This window comes from Hemicordylus capensis, chromosome 9 (assembly GCF_027244095.1).
Source record: "Hemicordylus capensis ecotype Gifberg chromosome 9, rHemCap1.1.pri, whole genome shotgun sequence".
Taxonomy (NCBI): Eukaryota; Metazoa; Chordata; class Lepidosauria; order Squamata; family Cordylidae; genus Hemicordylus; species Hemicordylus capensis.
In genome coordinates, this window is record NC_069665.1 from 30,709,344 (window position 1) to 30,729,512 (window position 20,169).

Below are 20,169 nucleotides of genomic sequence, written 5' to 3' on the forward strand. Positions count from 1 at the left end.
AGAGGTGGGTTGACACCGACTCTAGCCAGCCAAACACAGTAAGGAAGATATCATGCCATCCCTAGCAACCATCAGTGTTCCCTTTAACAGGGATTCCCAGATGTTGTTGTCTACAACTCTCATAATCCCCAAGCAAAAGCCATTGCAGCTGGGGATTCTGGGAGCTGTAGTCAACAATATCTGGGAATTCCTGTTAGAGGGAACACTGGCTCTCCAAAGAGCCTTGCATCACATTTTCAGATCCACCATATTGGATCAGTTCAGAGGTCCACCTAACCCAGTACCCTGTCTCCATCAGTGGTCAGCCAGACACCCCAAGGGAAGGTCAAAAGCACGGCAAGCTGGAAAATAGCCATCCCCTGCTGATTACTTGCGGCAGCTGGTAATCACAGATATGCTTCTTCTGAACATGAAAGCTCAATTTCTAGCTGCATCAGCCATTGACAGACCTATTCTCCATGATTTTGTATCCTAATCCTTTTGAAGCTGCTTATGGCAGTGGCCACCACAACATCCTGAGCCAATTAATGCTGCAGGCAAATCATGCACTGCATGACAGAGTAAGTCATTTGTGGCAGTTGTCCACCCACAGTGGGCAAAGTCAAGGGAACTTCCAGCTATTTGGGAAATGCTGCAGTGACTAGTTTCTCCTTACAGGCACCTGCAGCTAAACCATTCTCTGCCCTGACTCAACGGCAACATTTCTGACCTCTAAATACTGAACATAATAAGAAAGGACGGGAAAAACAAGACTCTTTTTGTAGTCCAGGAAATGCTTAAATCAACAGGAACTCCTAAAGAAAAAATTGCATCCGCAATTTCAGGCAACTAAAAATGCAGTGCATGGGGTAATAGCCTGAAACTAAAAGAGAGAGAAATGCAAGAGACACATTAGGAAGCATTATGCTAACAGTTCAATGGAATAATTTCACAAAAATGGCTGATGAATCACAATAACGAGAGATGCCCATTAACAGACCAAGATCCCGGCCCTGAATGCTGCTGGCCACAATTTCATATTGCTAAGCCTTAGGCGGTAAGAAAGTGGCATTCACCACAGACAACCTGGCTCACCTCAGCAGAGCAGCTCCAAGTTTGAGAGCTGCCTGGGATAGGGGACTGCAAGGAGAAAGGAACACAAGAAGAGGAGACCAAAACTGGATCAGACCAAAGGTCCTTCTAGTACAGCATCCTCCTCCTGGCCAACAAGATAACTCCGGAAAGCCACAAAGGTGGCAATGGCCCTCTCTTGCCACTGTTTCCCAACAAACTGGTGTTCTGATGTATACTGCGTTGGAACATGGAGGTTTTATTTTGCAAGCTATAGTCCTCTCCTCCTCTAGGAGTGCATCTAGCCCCCTTTTCTAAGAATATACCCAGGGATGTAGTGGAGGGGGGATGCGCAGTGACTGAAGCTTCTCGGCTTCCCTGGCTGTTGGGGTGGGCATGGCCATGGGGGCTGTCATGGAGACCGCCTTCTGCACTTCTGGATTTGCAACTACATCACTGAATATACCCTTTCCAAAGAATAGCCCTGTTCCATTGTCTGCACTCCAGAAACAGGTACACAGGAACATAAGAAGCTGCCATATACTGAGTCAGACCCCTGGTCCATCACGCTCAGTACATAGGAATATATATGAAGCTGCCATATACTGAGTCAGACCTTTGGTCCATCTAGCTCAGTATTGTCTTCACAGACTGGCAGCGGCTTCTCCAAGGTTGCAGGCAGGAATCTCTCTCTCAGCCCTATCTTGGAGATGCTGCCAGGGAGGGAACCTGGAACCTCCTGCTCTTCCCAGAGCGGCTCCATCCCCTGTGGAGGGGAATCTCTTCCAGTGCTCACAAGTCTCCCATTCATATATGCAACGAGGGCGGACCCTGCTTAGTGAAGGGGACAAGTCATGCTTATTACCCCAAGACCAGCTCTCCTCTCCATTGTTGGTAGTTGGAGGCACACTGCATCTGAACATGGAGGATCCATTTAACAAGTGCATAAGATCTTATTAAAGGCACTGCTGATCAGGCCAACTGTTTCCCAGTTGCCACTAGGTAGCCCACAAAGGTAGATGGAGGTAGCTTGCCTCTGAAAGCTCTGAGGCTCCATTTCCAGCCATCATGGCTAATAAATAATATAATAATAATATCCCTGCTGGGACAGACTAGGGTGGGCCCATCTGGTTTATTTGGGAAGCTCCCAAGCAGGGCATGGAGGTGGCGGCGGCAGCAGTCCTCTTTCCTTGTTGCTCCCCAACAGGTGAGGATTCAGGGGTAGGCTTCCTGCACATAGCCACCATGACTAAACAACAGTGGCCAGACTACCTCCTCCTCCATGGATCTGCCTACTCTCCCACGGAAGAAGCCTCCTGAGCCAGTGGCCTTCAGCCAGGTCATGTGGCAGGGAGTTCCACAGGTTAACCCAGCTCCTGTGCGTAGGAGGGCTCTCTGGCCCGCGATTCCGGAGCATGGCCCGTCCCAGGCGGCCCCAGGATCCCCTCCCCTCCCCTTTCCTCGGGCTCACATCGTCCATCAGCAGCAGGACCAGGTTGGGGGGCTTGGGCAGGGTGGCGTTGCTGGCGGCCCCCGCCAGGTTCGGAGCCCAGAGTAGGCCGCAGAGGGCCCAAACCATCCTCCCCGTCTCCATGGCAACTGCTTCCCAGCCAGGCGCGACCACCCCGGCGAGGCGCAAGACCGAACAGGCGGAAGGAAAGGAGCGCGGGTTCAATGCAAGCAGAGCGCCACTTCCGGCTCCCAAACGAAGCGGAAAGGGGGGAACAGTGGAACGACTCCGTCCTTCGCAATTATGCCTTATCGAATGACGTCGTCGTGCCCTCAAGTGGCGTTTAATTACAAAACCATCTTATTTGCAAAGCGGGGTGAGGGGGAGCATATATATAGAAATAATTATCACTGAAGTCCTGCGCTGGACCCTGCATATGGCGTCTCTGGAACGAAAACCGGAAGCATTGGTGCAGCATGGTAGACTTATCTCTTCGCGGGGACCGAACTCGAGGGCGCTGTGTGGGGAGCGAGCGTGTCATGTGAGCCGTGGAGGAGGAGTCACGTGAGCCAAGAAGGCGTCACGAGGCTGAAAGTAGGGCAAGGGAAGCCGCAGGGAAGGAAGGGAGAGGCGAGCAGGCCGCCAGTCTCCAAGATGGCGGTCTGTATTGCTGTGATCGCCAAGGAGGTAGGGGAGGGGGCCAGAGAGGGGCGAGGGCGAGAAGAGGGGCAGGGGCAAGACCTGGAGCAGAGGGATTTGGGGTGGGGAAGGGTTTCGAACAGAGCTTGAGTTGGTTGTGGGTAGCCCCTAAGCGTTGCCTTGCTGGATCAAACCGAAGTGGGTCCACCTAGTCCATCCTCCCATCTGGGCAACCAGATGCCCCCCCCCCACTCCCCCGGGAAGCCCACAAGCAGGCCTGGAAAGCAACTGCTCGAAGTCCCTAGTAACTGTGCCTAGCACCCGTTTCTGAGGGGGTATACTGCCTCTGCCCAAGGAGGCTCCATTAAGATCACCGCCGGAGAAGACTTCCGTGTAGCCCAGCATCTTGGTTGCGGCCCCAGTGGCCAACCAGATGCTCCAGGGGAAGCTCACGAGCAGAGCAGGAAGGCGAAACCTCTCTCCAGGTGTTGCCCACCCCCCTCCCCAGCCACTGTTGTTCAGGGGCAGATGGATGGCCCTTTTCACCCGTTGGGAGGGGGATCAGTTGAGTTAACAATGCATCTTAAGAGCCCTGTTGGGTCAGACCAGAGGCCCATCTCATCCAGCATCCTAGTTGCCCCAGTGGCTAGCCAGATGTTTCCAGGAAGCCCATAAGGAAGGCTTGAAGACGACCGTTCTCCCCGCTTGTCCGCTGCCAGTGTCTGGTACAGAGGCACCTAGAATTTGATCCCCCCCTGTCCTGTGCAGGATTGAGCCCCAGGGATTTGATCTGTTTTTTCCAGCTCTGATCACTATCATGAGGATGTTTAATACTGCACTGTTCTTAGCCAGTCAATCCTCATTTAGTCGCTGCAACCGTCTATTGGAGAACCTGTATTACAATTAGTTTGAAAAGGTGCTATGAAGGTATTATGTTGTAAGGCAGGGAGTACATCTCTTGGCAGTTCAGTGCTGCTTCCTTCTCTTCCTAGAACTACCCTCTGTACATCAAGAGCATCCCGACAGAAAATGAGCTGAAGTTCCACTACACGGTGCACACATCCCTTGATGTTGTGGATGAGAAGATCTCCGCTATGGGGAAGGCTCTTGTGGACCAGAGAGAGCTCTACCTGGGGCTGCTGTACCCAACTGAAGACTACAAAGTGTATCTTTTGGCCCAATGAATCCCTTCTTGTTATCTCACCCACTGTTCTAAGACCACTTAATTGTGATCGATAATGCAAGAAAAGGGCAGGATAAAACTCTGTTCATGGCTTGTGGTGCAGTCCTGGAAGTGACACTTGGTTTCATGTGTGCTGCTCTCCAATTGTAAAGTGGATCAGAGTCCTTTGAAATGTAGTGTGGAGGTAAACAGTGATCTAAGTATTCTGCTTTGTAAATTACAACAGGGCATGTCTGTACTCCACGGAATTTATTTACAATCTGGGATTGCGGAGGGAAGGGGCTGCAGCAAAATGTTGGAGCACCTGTTTTGCATGCAGAAGGTCCTTGAAACCCTCAGGTAGAGCTGGGGGGGAAAGACCTTGACCACTGAGCAGATATGGCTATGTGACCAATTCCAAGGTGAAGTTTGTGATGGTGGTGGATTCATCAAACACAGCACTCCGAGACAACGAAATCCGAAGTGTAAGTGCAGGAAGCTTGTTGAATTACTCTGACTTCTGTGTACTCAAATCAAGTGTCTTTCTCTGTTATTGCAACTGACGCTATTTCTTTTTCAGATGTTTAGGAAGCTGCATAATTCTTACACAGATGTCATGTGCAACCCTTTTTACAACCCAGGGGACCAAATCCAATCCAGGTGAGTAAACTACTGGCAATATAGCCATTCCTTTGGATCTTACTAACTTCTGTGGGCTTGCAGAATTGTTGCAACTTGGAATGTAATCCTAAATCAGTCTAGTGGGATTTTACTACTAGGTGGCCAGATTTGGCTTTTAAAAAGCCAAATTCTGGCTTACGGCCCATTTGACCCACGAGTATATCCCTTAGGTTCTGGCAACTCTGTAGACAACACTATTTTAGACCTCTTCTCTTTCCTTCCCTGCTCCCAAATCTGGCACTAACAAGAGACTTTCCTACTCATTGCTCCTACAGAAGGCTATGCTGCCATACTGAATCAGACCATTGGTCCTTCTAGCACATCAGTGTCTACAACACTGACTGGCAGCAGCTCTTCAGGATTTCAGTCAGGAGGCTATATGGAGCAAACTATATGGAGATTGCAGTCATTAAAATAGGGACTGTCTGCAAAGTATATGCTTTACTGCTGAGTTCTGGACCATCCCCTCTTGAAATACCATGCAAGCACAGTATAACACTGACAGAAGCATAGCACAGTAGTTGGTGTGTGGGACTGGGGCCTGAGCTGCCATTTCTCATTCCCCACATGATTGTTGTGACAATAACATGGGAGGGGAAGAACCATCTATGCTGCTCACTTGAAGAGTGGGATAAAAAAAGCACACAAGATAGCTTGAGTAGTGTTGGCAGGAGAGAGCCAGTAGCTGCCAGTTCAACGCCTGTCTTCACGTGGTAGTGACGATATGAGCAGGTATGAGCCAGAGGAAAAGGATGCCCTCAGCTCCTGCCTGTAGGCTACCAGTGGCATCTGGTGGGCCACTGTGTGAAACAGGATGCTGGACTAGATGGGCCAAGCTATGCCTGATCCAGCAGGGCTGTTCTTATGTCTCTCTCTATTGTTCTCCCTGGGGTGGTTAGTAGCCTGCTTTGGTAGTCGCTGCCTCCCTAATGCTTCCTATCCATGCTTTTTCCAAGGGCCTTTGACAACATGGTGACATCCATGATGGTGCAGGTTTGTTGAAGTTCCTGCATGTTGTTCCAGCTTCTTTACCTGAGAAGATTTGCTACTGTACAGAACTCTGTGTATATTCTGCCCTCAAGTTATGCTCTGTAAAATAAACTCTTAAGAAGTCTTAATCTGGAGTGATTGCTCAGGGTGTGGAGGGGAATGCAGATGTGATCCTCAGGTAACATTGTCCATACAGCCAACACCACTGCAGCTGACTCAAAGATTTGTACTCTAGTCACACTCTAGGAAAAAAGCCTTCTCCTGGCAGCTAGTCTGACTGGCCTCCCAGAGAGTTGCGGATAAAGCAGAATTTGAGGGAACCCACCTTTGATCTATTATACCTTCACCCAGTGGCTGCTCTGCTAGCAGAAGAGTTTTCTTTATCTCTGAAGAACCCCAAAAATCTTATAGCAGAGGCCTACAATTTAACTCAAATTACTTAACTGGAAATGGAAGATGGAATACATGCTGCTATGTTAAGCTGATAGCTGAAGTCTTTAAGATTGCTTCTTGACATGAAACATATTAATTAAGCAAGTAATGGAGACACGATCAAGAAGCGGCTGAAGCTCCAAGCCATGTACAAGTCTGCCTTTTGTGAGCCTGGGGCCCCCTGATTATCCTCTGCAGATCCTTCCACTTTCTGATCCATTTCTTAAATTTACAAACTCTGGCTATGCTGACTGGTTTGTCATTCTCTTCTCCCTCCTTGAAACTGTAGCCATTTAGCTGCTTAGGGACAAGTTTGCAGAGTTCTGGAAATAAAAGGTTCTCTTATTTACTATATTCTTTCCTTTAATGCAAGGAACACCTGAAATAGAGATTTGATTTAGACAGGCACCCATCCATGTGTCATGTCAGAATAAGAAGTTGGTGAGGCAGTGTGTGCGGAATGAGTTTTGTTCTGGGCGGCAGTATCAAGGCAGTGTGTGTGTTCACATGCATTCAGAGTGGGCTCTCCTGATTCCATCTGAGTGGACATCAAAAAACTTGTGAACGCACACATGTGCTCACACCTTAGAGGGAACACTGGTGAGGCAGCAGTGATAAGTGCATGCCACACCACTGCACACATTTGATAAACAATACTTTCAAAGCTGTGTGGCCACCTAATGCCACAGCGGGAAATGACTTGCCTAGGGAGCAAGAGGCTGTCGGTTCGAATCCCCACTGGTATGTTTCCCAGACTATAGGAAACACCTATATCGGGCAGCAACGATATAGGAAGGTGCTGAAAGGCATCATCTCATGCTGTGGAGGGGAGGCAATGGTCAACCCCTCCTGTATTCTACCACAGACAACCACAGGGCTCTGTGGGCGCCACAGAGTTGAAATCGACCTGATGGCACACTACCTTTACTTAAAAGCCAGGACAATTGATACCAAGACATACTGGATTTCAGCCAGAACAGCTACTGACCCCAGAGCCTGTCCACTAATGTTTAAATGCAACTAATGTTTAAATTAGATGTGGTTGCAACACTCATTTAGGACGTCTTCAATACACCAGTCATGTGATACAGCCTGTAAGATTTAAGCTCCATGATATTCTCTCTAGAATTCAGGAGAAGTTAGTGCCCAACTTCTAAAGTAGAATTTATAGAAGCTCTTTTATTAACAGTAATTAACAACCAAGCTAAATTAGGTTAATATATGCCACTCTTACCACTTACAATCAAGGTATTGTTAAGTACACCCTGCTGCTACCACCGCCACCCACTGCAAGTTAGCATATCAAGAAGACTAGGCTCAGTGTTGTCCCATTAGGTGTGTTCTCAATGATCTAGGAAAGCACGAATCCTAGATCCAAGCAGCATACATGCTTCCCTTTTTGAGAGAGAACCTGGAAGCGTAGGGCTTACAAGTGCGGCCAGCCTACACTGACCCCAGAGCAGCCACTCCAGCTCAAATCCTAGATCACCTGTCTGGGGCAGATGTGAGCTGGTTGGGATTGCAAGCCCGACATTTCCAGCTTCTCATGACACCAAGTCAGGAGTGCACACGGTGCTTGGATGCTGGATTCCCCACAGCCTGGATCATCAAGGGAGGAGAGCTGGTCTTGTGGCAGCAAGCATGCATTGTCCCCTTTGCTAAGCAGGGTCTGCCCTGGTGTGCATTTGAATGGGAGACTACATGTGTGAGCACTGCAAGATATTCCCCTTAGGGGGTGGAGCCATGCTGGGAAAAACATCTAGGTTCCAAGTTCCCTCCTAGCAGCATCTCCAAGACAGGGCTGAGAGAGACTCCTGCCTGCAACATTGGAGACAATACTGGGCTAGATGGATTGAGGAACTGACTCAGTATAAGGCAGCTTTCCTATTTTCCTACCCTGAGAACCTGCCCCAAGATAGCTTTCCATGTTCAAGGAGGCACTTTGTTTAAAGAATGGGGATGGTAGGAGGCAGTTCAGAAATGCTGTTCCCCACTTGTTGTCTAGTAAGAGCCAGACCCCACATGACTACTTTTGCCCATGCAACTCAACTCAAAGGGTAGATCAGAGAGAAGTCCACATTTTCCTGGTGGATTTAGTTTAAGCAGTAGGATCATTTATTTTGTAAAAACACATCCATCTTCAACAACTGTATTACAAGCTGCATCTGTTCAAAAAGCGCACAGCTGCAGTACAGACACAGAAACTCTCGACTCTGCTCATTTCAACCTTAACCAATTTCTCACTCATTTTGGGCATGGTCCCCAGGGAAATTCTTCAACGCAAGCCCTGTTGAAATCAAGAGAACCCTTTTCTTGCGAAGTTCCAACTCATTTCCATGGGACATGCAGAGGAAAACTTCCCTGTGGGTTGTGTAGTGTCTTTCTTGATTTGGAGAGAGAAAGTACACACACCCCCGCCACTTGCCTGAATAAAAAGTCATTCTTCATCCTGAAAAGGTAACACGAATTCATCACCATATCCCTTATATCCTAGAATTACAGCGTGAGGAAAGGAATACTAGAGAGATTACAGAATTTTAAAAATAAGTTCATCGGCTATTGCAAGTTGACCAAATGTGAAAAAGACTTAAGCAAAATATGAAATTGACTAGTCCATTCTGGAGAAAGTGCAGTTCACAAGAAAAGGTGAAGAAATGCCATAATCCAACAGATTTCAGGATATGATTTCGATCTGGCAAGTTCCCTTTAAAGGTACAGAAAGCGTAACCCATTTCAGTCAGGCTTGTTTTGGATTAAAGGAAAACAACAGATACAGCAGATGAGAACAATAAAAACTCATTTATGTTTGTTAACTTGAAGTAAGCTTTTCTTAAATTAGTTTAAAAAGGGGAAGGAGTATGATAGGAAAGGAACATAAAGGCATGCAAAGCAGAGTTAGAAATACAGAATTCCCCCTGCATAGCACCTCATCTGTTAAGGGGACTTCAGTTCTGCTGGCTCAGCGTATTTCTGTGGCCCTCATAGCTCCTCCCAAACTGTGGAGGTGACCAAGATTAAAAAGTTAAGATGAAACCCATCAGTTTGAGCAATGGAAAAAGGAAAAAAAAAGCATGGGGGGGGGAGAACGACAAAAGAGTACAATGTCATGCTAATGGACCACTTTCAGAGCGACCCCTTCAGAACAGATTCACACAATAGGTTTCTGCACATCCAGGATTAAAGGGATGCAAACATTCAAAGTGAAGGTTTAGGGGGCTTGCATTTTTCATATTACACATATTTTTCATATTTTTGAAACACTGAAGAGGAGAAGGGCTGAGAAGAATCTTACAGCAAGTCTGCATTGCACAGTTAATCCAGTTTCAGTTTTTAAGTGAGGCTTTGGTCAAGGAGTCCTGATAATCATGCAGTCTCACATAACCTGTGATGAACTCTGGCTTTTAATTTAACCCTACAGTTAAAGAACCCATTGATTCCCCAGGGGGGGAAAGGAGCAATGGGAAGAGACGAAGCCAGACTTTTACACATCTGACGTACCACTGTTCACATCTCTAAGAATGGGATTGGGCATCATTCAACAAAAGAAAAACAAGATCTTTGGAATTAAAACGTACACATGCAACACTGTCTGACTTCTGCCTTCCCAAACCCTCCTTACTGGGCAGAATCAATTGCTTACTGGCTGCACCAAGGAGCTCAACAGCCGACGTTCCTTGCAGCCACACACTATATCTAGTACAGAGCCGGTTGGGGCCATCGAGGAACTCTTTTCTATTCCCAATTTCAATCCCCTGTCCAGAGAATCCAAAACCGCTCCAAAGTATAATTTTTTTTTGCTAGCAGGGAGAGGAGAGGCTTTCTAATTGGAAGAGTCATTTCTGCATCCACCAGCCGGTCCAATGCAACTCTGGCTCCCAGGAAAATGTCTATGGAAGGGTTGTTTCTTATATCCAAAAGGAGCAGAGATCTCTTCATTTTTCTTGGAGTTAAAAATCAGTGACAGAGTCGCTCCTCATTTGCACCACAGTGACTCATGGGGCAATGAATGAAAGCAATTTTCACTTGTGGGGGGGGGGATTCTTACAACTTCCCTGTTCTCGGGTTCAGTCCTGCAACTTCTCTTGGATCTTCTTGTTCCTCCACCTAGTAGGGGGCATACCAAGGAGATGGCCTTCCACGGCCCCTGCAGAGGAAAACAGACCTTTGTGCGTGCAGTTTCACCACCCTATTCCTCACTGGCATGCATAATTTGGACAATTTCATGTGCCCTTGGCCCCTGCTAACTGAATAAAAGAGGCACCTTTTTAATGTGGTGATTCTCTGTTTAGCAGGGGGAGAGCAACTGGCCCTATCCATCCCCAGCACATCATTCCTCCAGTGGTCATTGTTGGTGTCTCCCTTGTGCTTTTTAGACTGGGACACTCTTTGGGGACAGGGAACCACCTTTCTTTTTTCTGTGTGAACTGTTTTGAGAACTGTGTTGGTGGTAATACCATTTCTATTTCCTATGGATATTGATAAACCATACACTTGATGAATTCAGTGCCTGGTGAAATCAATCTCAGGAAGTGCTTTCAGGAATCAGAAGACTGGGGATGCAGTTAGTCATCCATACCTCCTTCCCGCAGGCCAAGTTATGCCAGACAATGGTCCTTCATTTCCGTTAACCCAGGCTACGGGGTCCAATGCCGCAGGATTCCCACCCCCATCCCTGCCCAAAGCAGTGTATGCAGAGCGCCCTGAATGTGGACGGATTCGCATGCTTGGAAAGAGGACAGCCTCCGCTTTGCATGTCAAAGGTCCCATTTTCGATTCCTGGCAGCATCCGGGAAAGACCCTTGTTTGAAACAAGGTGAGCTGCTGACTGCCAGCGCAGACCACACTGAGCGAGATGGACCAGACCAGGCCTGACTCAGTAGACGGCGGCTTCCTGGGTGCCTATGCTTACTAGCAGAGATAACCCAGAGGCTCCGCTTCATGCAAGACAGCTTCCTCTGCTCAAATATGCTCAGGCTGGGCTTTGGGGTCTTGATTTCTACACAAGGAAGGGAGGCTTTCAGCTAATCTGGGGCAGGGCTGACAGAAGGCACACTTGGCAGGAAAAGTAAGTCACAGCAAACACAACATGGCCCCCTCCCACCCCGGGGCACCTGGATCCAGCTGTTCTCTGGGCCACGGAGGTGATGGACTCCCAGGTACGCTCCGTTCGCAAGCAGCTGCCTCCCTGGGAGGCGAGTCACTGCTCATTTCTGTCCCTTCTGACATGGAAAAACCGCTGCCGACAGGCACTGCCAAGGTGTCCGATTTCTTGTCTGTGTGCGGTTTACAGACCCTGCTGGCCACGCAGATGAACAGGTGATGCTAACCCAGCTTGGCAGCCAGGAAAGATGTGTGCGCACTTTGTCCCAGCATCCTCAAGTTCTGCAGAGGGAGGCATGCCTTCCTCCTTTGTCTCGGTGGCCAGAAACCTGTGGCAACCTCAAGACAGCCCGGCACTAACAGGAGCCGAAGTGTGAACTTGTCTTGGTGAAGAGATGGCAGTAAGGCTAACAAGGCGGGAAGCAAGCCTGAAGCCGTCACTGCAGAACCCAGCCAGAAAATATTAAGGCCATCCAGCCACTGGGCAGCACCCAGTGACACTTGAGAGCTGGGCTGGTGGCAGCAAGCTTGACTTGTCCCCTTAGCTAAGCAGGGTCTGCCCTGGCTGCATATGAATGGGAGACTAGAAGTGTGAGCCCGGTCAGAGATTCCCCTCAGGGGCAGGAGCCGTGCTGGGAAGAGCATCTACAAGTTCCAGATTCACTCCCTGGCAGCATCTCCAAGATAAGGCTGAGAGAGACTCCTGCCTGCAACCCTGGAGAAGCCGCTGCCAGTCTGTGAAGACAATACTGAGCTAGATGGACCAAGGGTCTGACTCCGTATATGGCAGCTGCCTATGACCATCAAGCTGGGTTATGGCTTACTTGGTCCAGTTTTTTATATACTTACGTACACACACAGTCCAGTTTTATTTATCTATTTAGCTATTTATCTCTATAACTGCACCAAGTATGTGTATATAGATATATAGTTCAAACCACCCCATCTCCAGCTCTGCCCATGCTTTTGCCATTTCCCTCTCTGTTCTCTTCCAAGCCGAACAAAGGGCCCTGGCCCCCCCCCAAATGACCTCGCAGTTCCAAGCTCCCTCACTCACCTGTACACTCTTCCACGCGGCCGCGAACGCTGCCCTCCAGAGAAGCTGCCGCGGCGAGGCAGGCCCCCCCGGCCATGGAAACTGCCCCGGGAAACACCGCCACGGTCGGTGGAGCTGATCCCTGGCATGTTGGTCCTTTTGGGCAACACCTGGAGCAAAGCAGGGACGAAGCCAAGCCGGGAAACAAAGCTCAGCGCGGCTGGCCACTGAAGGGGGAGGTTGCATGTGATGGCAGGAATGTCGGAAGGGACCAGAACGGGAGGCTGGTCTGCAGGCGGATGGAGTGGAAGCGACAGGCGAGTTCTTGGGAGCCGCCCGGAGAACTCTTGGTCATGGGGCGGCTAACAAATAAAGCTTGTCTATTATTATTTGAAGGGGGGGGCAGCAGCGGGGAAGTACAGCCTCTAGCCCTGGGGTTCCCAGCTTTGGGTCCCAGCATCCCCAGCCACAGTGGCCAGAGCCTAGGGATGAGGGGAGTTGTAGTCCAACAGCAGCGAGACCTTTTAAAGCTGCGGTGGGAATTCTGGCAGAGATGGTGGCAAGCGCTCCTCCCTCCAAAATGGGGCCCCCCCCGGCACTTGGGAGGAAGGTGGGCCTGTGGGAGGAGACTTCGCCACCGCCGCCGCTGCCACCATCCTCACCGCAGCTTTAGAAGGCCTCTCCCCGCCGCTGCCCCCATCAGTACTAGTGTGCAGATGCTCCGTGTGGGTAAAGCTAGTTAGCACTATGATTTTATACTATTATTTGGGGATGTTTAGTCCAACAGCATCTGGGGACCCAGGGTTGAGAACCACTGGCTGAGACCCATCTATACTATTTATACTAATTGGAAATCAGCTGAACACGATTCTAATTTAGGCAAGGAAAGAGGCCTTTCCCCCAGACCGCGCACACAACGACCTCCCCCACCCCGCACATGCCCTAGTTAACTCATGCCCAAGAAGGTGGACGTGTGCAGGGAGAGGTGGCCCCGGCCCCCAAGGGCCTGGCTGCTCCTCCTCCTCCTCTTCCCTGCCCCGGGACCGGCCCCTACCTTGATGACGCGGCCCCTGAACATGCTCTCATCCAGTTCCACCGCTGCCTTCACAGAGCTCTTGTTGGCAAACTCTACGTACGCATACCTGCAACAGGAAAGACCATTGAGCCTCCTTCGAAGAGCCCGACCCTTGGTCCATCTCGCTCCATATTGTCTCCCCAGACTGGCAGCGGCTTCTCCAAGGTTGCAGGCAAGAGTCTCTCTCAGCCCTATCTTGGAGATGCTGCTGCCAGGGAGGGAACTGGGAACCTTCTGCTCTTCCCAGAGAGGCTCCATCCTATAAGGGGAATCTCTGACAGTGCTCACACATGTAGTCTCCCATTTGAATGTAAACCAGGGCTGACCCTGCTTATCAAAGGGGACCATTCATGCTTGCTACCACAGTAACTTGCCTAGGAAGCAAGAGGGTGCCAGTTTGAATCCCCACTGGTATGTTTCCCAGACTATGGGGAACACCTCTATCGGGCAGCAGCAATACAGGAAGATGCTGAACGATATCATCTCGTACTGCGTGGGAGATGGCCATGGTCAACCCCTCCTGTATTCTACCCAAGACAACCACAGGGCTCTGTGGGCGCCAGGAGTCGACACCGACTCGACGGCACAACTTTACCTTTGCTTTACCACAAGACCAGCTCTCCTCCCATGCTCTTAGGGGGCAGACCCATGATCATACCAAGCAGATTAGCTTCCAGCCAGGGGTTCTCAAGTGTGGGTCCCCAGATGTTGTTGACTGGGGGTGATGGAAAATGTGGAGCACTGATGATTATTGTGGCTGGCTGGCTGGGGGGGGCGGGGGGGGAACTCTAGTCCGACAATATGTGGGGAACCAAGTTTGAGAACAAGTGTGAGAACTGGAGCCATCCCCCCCACAGCCAAATGACAGGGGAAAGGTGAAGCATAGCCCCGACTTCCCTTCCAGTCTTGCTTCCAAATCTACAGCAGAAGATCTTCATTTCAAGGGGGGGGGGCAGCGATGCCATCTTAGTTCAGCTCCAGCTCAGACTGTGCCGCGTCAGCATCCCTTCACAGCCAGTTGCCATGTTTGCTCTGATCGTCCCCACACTTTGTGGCTATGCTTTGGCTTAAATGGGTGCAAACGTGCATATAGCCACGTTGCTAATAAGGTAGCCAGAAATCAGGCTACGGAATCAAACAACGGAATCAGGACAGTCTTCTTGAAAAAATAAAACTGAGTTTATTGGGGGGTGGGGGTGGAATGAGTTGGAGGTCGAAATGTAGGCGACATGAAGGGTGCCAAGAATCAGAATTGGAGGTGGGGAGGTGGGGAGGTGCAGAAGTGTCACTGGCCACTAACACTGCTCCAGATCACTCACCCCTTAGGATGGCCAGAGAACTTATCACAAAGGATGGTGACTCGGTTGATCTGCCCACAGCCATTGAAGTGGGACTCCAGCTCTTCTGCAGTTCCCCCATAGTCCACCTGTAAAGATCATAGCACCCACACCTAGATTTGCAACCCATTGCCCAGCAATTCAAGAGCAAACATCTATTCTGCATTTTGAGGAATTGGTTGGTTGGTTTGTGCAAAATAAAGCCAAACTTCCCAAGGACCTAGAGAGACCAAATTCTGCACCAACAACCCTGCCACTTAACTTAGCTGAATGCATTACTTTTAAAAACCAGAATATGCTTGGAGAAGGGCTTTAATGGGTTTTTTTTTGGAAGCAATTCTGAATGGAGTTATATTTTAACTGTTATTGTTTTCAGATTTCTAACACTCAATCAGATCAATAATCTCAACAAGATGTCATTCCCAAAAGAAGATCATCTTGCTGAGATTCAAATGTATTATGATTCAGATTTACCATACTGTGTTTTTTTTAACTTCCCTTCTGCAAGCGCATTAATAAAAAATTCTGTTACATATATTTAAGTTGCCTGGTCAATGACAAACCTCACCTTCTAGTTGCTTAATAAAATAGTCTGTCTAGCCAGAGACTGATATGGCAGCCCCACCACCAGAGAATCTGCAAAACCTGGAAATGTGTTTTCAGATTCACTGTTGCAGGTATCCTTAAGAAAACGGGATTTCTGCGTGTCTCAATTTCTGTCCAGCCCTCAAGTGTGGGCTTTAGCTGGGTGTGGTTGTTTGGCAGTAAGGCAAAACTGCTCTGCACATGGTCAGGGGCACTCATTACTTGGCTTGATCTGGTCTGTGCATTCAAAACAAGCCTCATCACACATACATTTCCCACGTAGATAGAGCGCTGGTCAGCCTCGACTTTTTCCTCAGCCGTCCTGGGTAGAGAAAGGCCTGCACAGAGGAACAAAAAAGGCTTCCTGTGAAGACATTATGGGAATCTCCCAGGCAAAAAGGCTTCAGCGGGGGGAACCTGAAGGGTTTCTCGTTCTTCCAGTCCCAACACTGGATGAAGATCTGGCTCTTCTCACAATGACTGTATCATGAAGCCTCCATGTTTAGAGGCAATCTACCTCCAGTTGCTGAGGAACAACAGTGTGGGAGACCTATTGCCTTCATGTCCCATATGTGGCCTTTCCAAAAGGCATTTCGCTGCAGGAAGCAAGATCTGGGACTGGGAAGGCCTTTGGTCTGAATCTGATGCAGTACAGTTCTTCGGAGGTTGGGATCTAGGAACTGCTCAAACTACTACTGCCTAAGAGAGACTCTACTCACTTACACACACACCCAGCACAGATGTTTGTTTATTTATCTATCTATCAAATTTGTACACTGCCCCAAACGTTAATCTCTGGGCAGTTAAAAATAGCATCAAACAAGTTAAAAACAGATACAAAAACTACTTGCGTGAAAGGCACAAGTCTCAATGCAAAGTTTGCCACTGGGGTACCACTTTCTGAAACGTGGCAGGGGATTCTGGAGCATGCCCCTTCGATCACATTGTGCAGCACCCTGCAGCAACACTGTGCCTTTAGCCAGCTGCGGCAAACGGGGCGAACACCCTACCTGCCTCTGATCTCATGATGAGGTTCTTTGCTTCCATCTTCAGCTGCTCGTCCTCCTTCTCCATCTCTCGAATCTTGGCCTTGATAGCTTCCAGCTCCTGTGCACCGATACAGGCAAAGGACATAGAAGCTGCTATAGACTGAGTCTGACCCTTGGTCCATCTATCTCAGTATTGTCTTCACAGACTGGCAGCGGCTTCTCCAAGGCTGCAGGCAGGAGTCTCTCTCTCAGCCTTATCTGGAGATGCTGCCAGGGAGAGGACTTGGGACCTTCTGCATGCAAAGCAGGTGCTCTAGGGAATGTATTCGTACAACCTAGTGTCTGCTTTGGTAATGCAGCACGCCATCCTGCAAAGGGCAGCTCTGAGCTTTGAGTCACACCCGCTTCAAACCCAGTTTGGATATTGTCCAGCTGCGACCACGGGAGGGCTCCCGACTCGTTACTTACTTGGCACAGTAGGCCTAGGGCAGGGCTGCACAAGTTGGGCCCTCCTGCAGCTGGGGGATGATGGGAGTTGTAGTCCAACAACAGCTGGAGGGCCAAGTCCTCCCTCAGGGGCTGGAGCAGTTTCCTGCACTGGGTAGGAAGTTGGCCTGGAAGACCTCCCAGGGTCCCTTCCAGCTCTAGCATTCTAGTCTCGTTTGCCGCCTGCGTGTTGCCCAGGTGTCCCCCTACACACCCCATAGAAACTCACGGGGTCTTCCGCTTGCAGGAGCTCCAGGCTGTCTCCCTCCAGAGGACTCAGGTCGGTCTCTTCCTCCAGGTGCTTCTGCCAGGCAGCGATTTCGGCCACATCCCAGGGAGTATCCGCAGCGGCCAGAGAGGGAGGCTCATGCCACCAGGACCCAGTGTCCGGGAAGAAGGGGCTTGGGGAACAGACAAGCACCAGAGATAAGGAGATGGGAGCCAGCAGGGAACCAGGGGCACAAGGCAGAAGAGAACAGCCTCCTGTGTCTGGAGAGGGGAAGCCTGTCTGGACATCACAGCCTCTAATAATCACAGAAAGGCCAACACTGGGAAAGATGGCTGTGGCTGTTCAGGGATGGAGAGGTGCTTTGCACATGCTCGGAGGCATTCTGCATTATTACTTTATAGCTGAACAAACCTTATATTCATGCTTTATATTCAGAAGAGACCCCACCAAAGCAGTCTGCTAAGCCAGCAACTTCCCTGGAAAAAAGCCCGAAGCATTTGGGGCTCTGGCTTCAAAAAAGGCACATGTAGGGACCTAAGTAGCTGCCTCATCCCGCGGTCAGACCCTTGGTCCATCCAGCTCAGTATTGCCGACACTGACTGGCAGCAGCTTCTCCGAGTTCCAGGTAGGAGGAGTCTTTCCCAGCCCTACTCAGAGATGCTCCCAAGGACTGAACTTGGGTGTTTCTGCATGCAAAGGGATGTTGTTATGGCCAGCTATGGCCCTGTCCCCTCAGGGGACCATCTTACAGCAGACAGTTACCCATCCAAATGGAAACCAAGGTAGACCCTGCTTAGCAAATGGGACAACTCATGCTCACTACCACCTTAAGTGGCACAGCAGGGAAATGCCTGACTAACAAACAGAAGGTTGCCGGTTCGAATCCCCACTGGTACTATATCGAGCAGCAGCGATGTTGGAAGGTGCTGAAAGGTATCCTCTCATACTATGCGGGAGGAGGCAATGGTCAACCCCTCCTGTATTCTACCCAAGACAACCACAAGGCTCTGCGGGTGCCAGGAGTCGAAATTCACTTGATGGCACACTTGACCTTTTACCACAAGACCAGGAACAGCCAGGAAAGACCGAAAACAAACCAATGGATCCTAGAACAAATCAATCCAGGATTTTTCACCCGAGGCACAATATGACCAGGCTCAAACTATCCTACTTTGGAAACATTATGCAAAGAAGACCCAGCTCCCTGGAGAAGTCCATAATGCTGGGAAACGTTGAAGGAAAGAGAAGAAGAGGACGACCAACAGCAAGGTGGATGGATTCGATGACAGCCATGAAGGCACCACTGAGAGACCTTCAAGGCCAAGTTGGAGACTGGTCATCCTGGAAAGAATCGATCTCTGTGGTCGCTAAGAGTCGACACTGACTTGATGGCACTCAATCAACCCATCAGTCCAAAACCACAAGACCAGCTCTCTTCACAAGACCTGTGATAGGGGTGGGGAAGAGGTGTTAAAGCAACTTCTAAAGTGATGCCTGGTATGCAGAAAGTAGACAGAAGCTTTTCTCCTCCTCTCAGAACCCAAGCACCGAGACTCATCCACCTGAGCGGATTTGGGACAGACACAAGGAAGTACTCCTCCTTACAGCACTGAATTAAACCACGCCACTGGTTGCCACGAGCCCTAGCAATAGGCACCAGCTCCAAGAGCTCCAGAAGAGAATTGGAGTCATGGAGACAGAATGTGGTGCCAGCAGCTGTAAGGCATGAGAGCTCAGTGGAGCCTCCAGTCTCAGAGACAGTCAGTCTGCCTCTGAACATCAGTTACTGGAGAAGGGAGCTGCTATCCTCTGGCTCTGCTTGTGGGCTTCCTGGGGGGCACCTGGTTGCCTGCTGTGGGGAGCAGGAAGCTGGGCTCTTGGGGGTCTGATCAGTAGGGCTGCTCTTAGGATGCAGCAGAGTGCACCAGGCTCCTGTGCTGCTGGTGCAGCTTTGCTTTGCCTGCATGGCAAGCTGCCCTCATGTCCCCGTCTCTTTGCAAGGGAAAGAGAGCCCCCCTGCCCTGGTTGGCAGCCACACTCATCCAGCCCAAGCCCCATGCAGCCTCCAGATTCCAGCCCCACCTTGCAGGCTAATTCAAGCACACACATTGTGCACCCCAAGCAGCAGCCAGCACACAGGGGGGGCCCCGCCCTGCCCTGCTCAGGGGCTTGCCAGAGGGAGGGCACCCACCCACCCCAGGTGAGCTGGGCCGTGCACATGCACACACCCCCTTACCTTGCCCCAAGTCCAAACATGGCTGCTGACACCCCTTTTCACCAGCAAACCCACTTTTATTCCCCCAGGCAAGGAACCTGAAGCTGCTTGGAGAAAGAAACAGAGGAAGCCCTCCAGCGCGCCATTTGATATGTCAGCAACCAATCAGATGCAGAATTTGGCCCACCAGAGGCGGGACTTGCTTGCTGGGGGAGGAGCTAAGAAGACACACCTTTCCATACCTAATTCAAGGTCGGTTCAAGCAGCCTTCAGACCTTGACCTGGGAGGGATCACAGCTCAGTGGCAGAGCATCTGCCTTGCATGCAGAAGACCCGAGGTTCAGTCCCTGGCAGCATCTCCAAGTAGGGCTGGGAAGGACATCTCTCGGTCTGAAACCCTGGAGAGCTGCTGCCAGTCAGAGTAGACACTCCTGAGCTAGAGGGACTTGTGGCTTGAGCAATTTCTGGAGACAGTGGACTTGCTTAATGAGGAGGAACAGAAGCTCAGCACACAGCACATCCTTTGTATGAAGAAGGCCCCACATTCTCCAGCTACAGGGTCGGTTGATGGGAAAGACCACTCTTTGCCGAGACCTTGAAAAGCTGCTGCCAGTCAGAGTAGGCAATAGTGGGCTAGTGGACCAATAGCCTGACCCTGCGTGGCAGCTTTATATGTCTAGATAAGGTGGGTGTCTTAAAAGGGATGCTATTCT

At 50.0% G+C, this 20,169-nt stretch overlaps 3 protein-coding genes across 6 annotated transcripts in view; 1 reads left to right on the forward strand and 2 right to left on the reverse strand.

Moving 5' to 3' along the window:
• Nucleotides 1–2,785, reverse strand: part of GALNS (galactosamine (N-acetyl)-6-sulfatase) — a 43,801-nt gene extending 41,016 nt beyond the window's left edge. The window contains exon 1 of one of the 3 annotated variants that reach the window (XR_008311279.1): nt 2,522–2,785. Coding sequence is in view for 1 of the 3 variants with exons in the window: in XM_053271205.1 (XP_053127180.1) it covers nt 2,522–2,644 (123 nt within the window). In the remaining 2 variants the exon portion in view is untranslated. The remainder of the gene's footprint in view (nt 1–2,521) is intronic. The other 2 variants (XM_053271205.1, XM_053271206.1) reach the window with 2 other exon arrangements.
• A 243-nt stretch (nt 2,786–3,028) lies between these two features.
• TRAPPC2L (trafficking protein particle complex subunit 2L) lies at nt 3,029–6,100 on the forward strand. Its single transcript, XM_053271212.1, has 5 exons — nt 3,029–3,187; nt 4,132–4,304; nt 4,699–4,786; nt 4,882–4,961; nt 5,939–6,100. Exons 1-5 carry the CDS (start codon nt 3,155–3,157, stop codon nt 5,982–5,984), a joined length of 420 nt encoding a protein of 139 aa, XP_053127187.1. The 5' UTR covers nt 3,029–3,154; the 3' UTR covers nt 5,985–6,100.
• Nucleotides 6,101–8,496: 2,396 nt separating this feature from the next.
• PABPN1L (PABPN1 like, cytoplasmic) lies at nt 8,497–19,592 on the reverse strand. 2 transcript variants are annotated; one of them, XM_053270452.1, is made up of 8 exons: nt 19,478–19,592; nt 17,242–17,413; nt 16,548–16,644; nt 15,808–15,875; nt 14,935–15,041; nt 13,595–13,682; nt 12,562–12,710; nt 8,497–10,548 (listed from the first exon to the last, which is right to left on the reverse strand). In XM_053270452.1, exons 1-8 carry the CDS (start codon nt 19,495–19,497, stop codon nt 10,509–10,511), a joined length of 741 nt encoding a protein of 246 aa, XP_053126427.1. In that variant the 5' UTR covers nt 19,498–19,592; the 3' UTR covers nt 8,497–10,508. The 2 variants fall into 2 exon arrangements, with proteins under 2 accessions (XP_053126427.1, XP_053126428.1); XM_053270453.1 differs by lacking the exon at nt 13,595–13,682.
• Between the last annotated feature and the right edge of the window lie 577 nt (nt 19,593–20,169).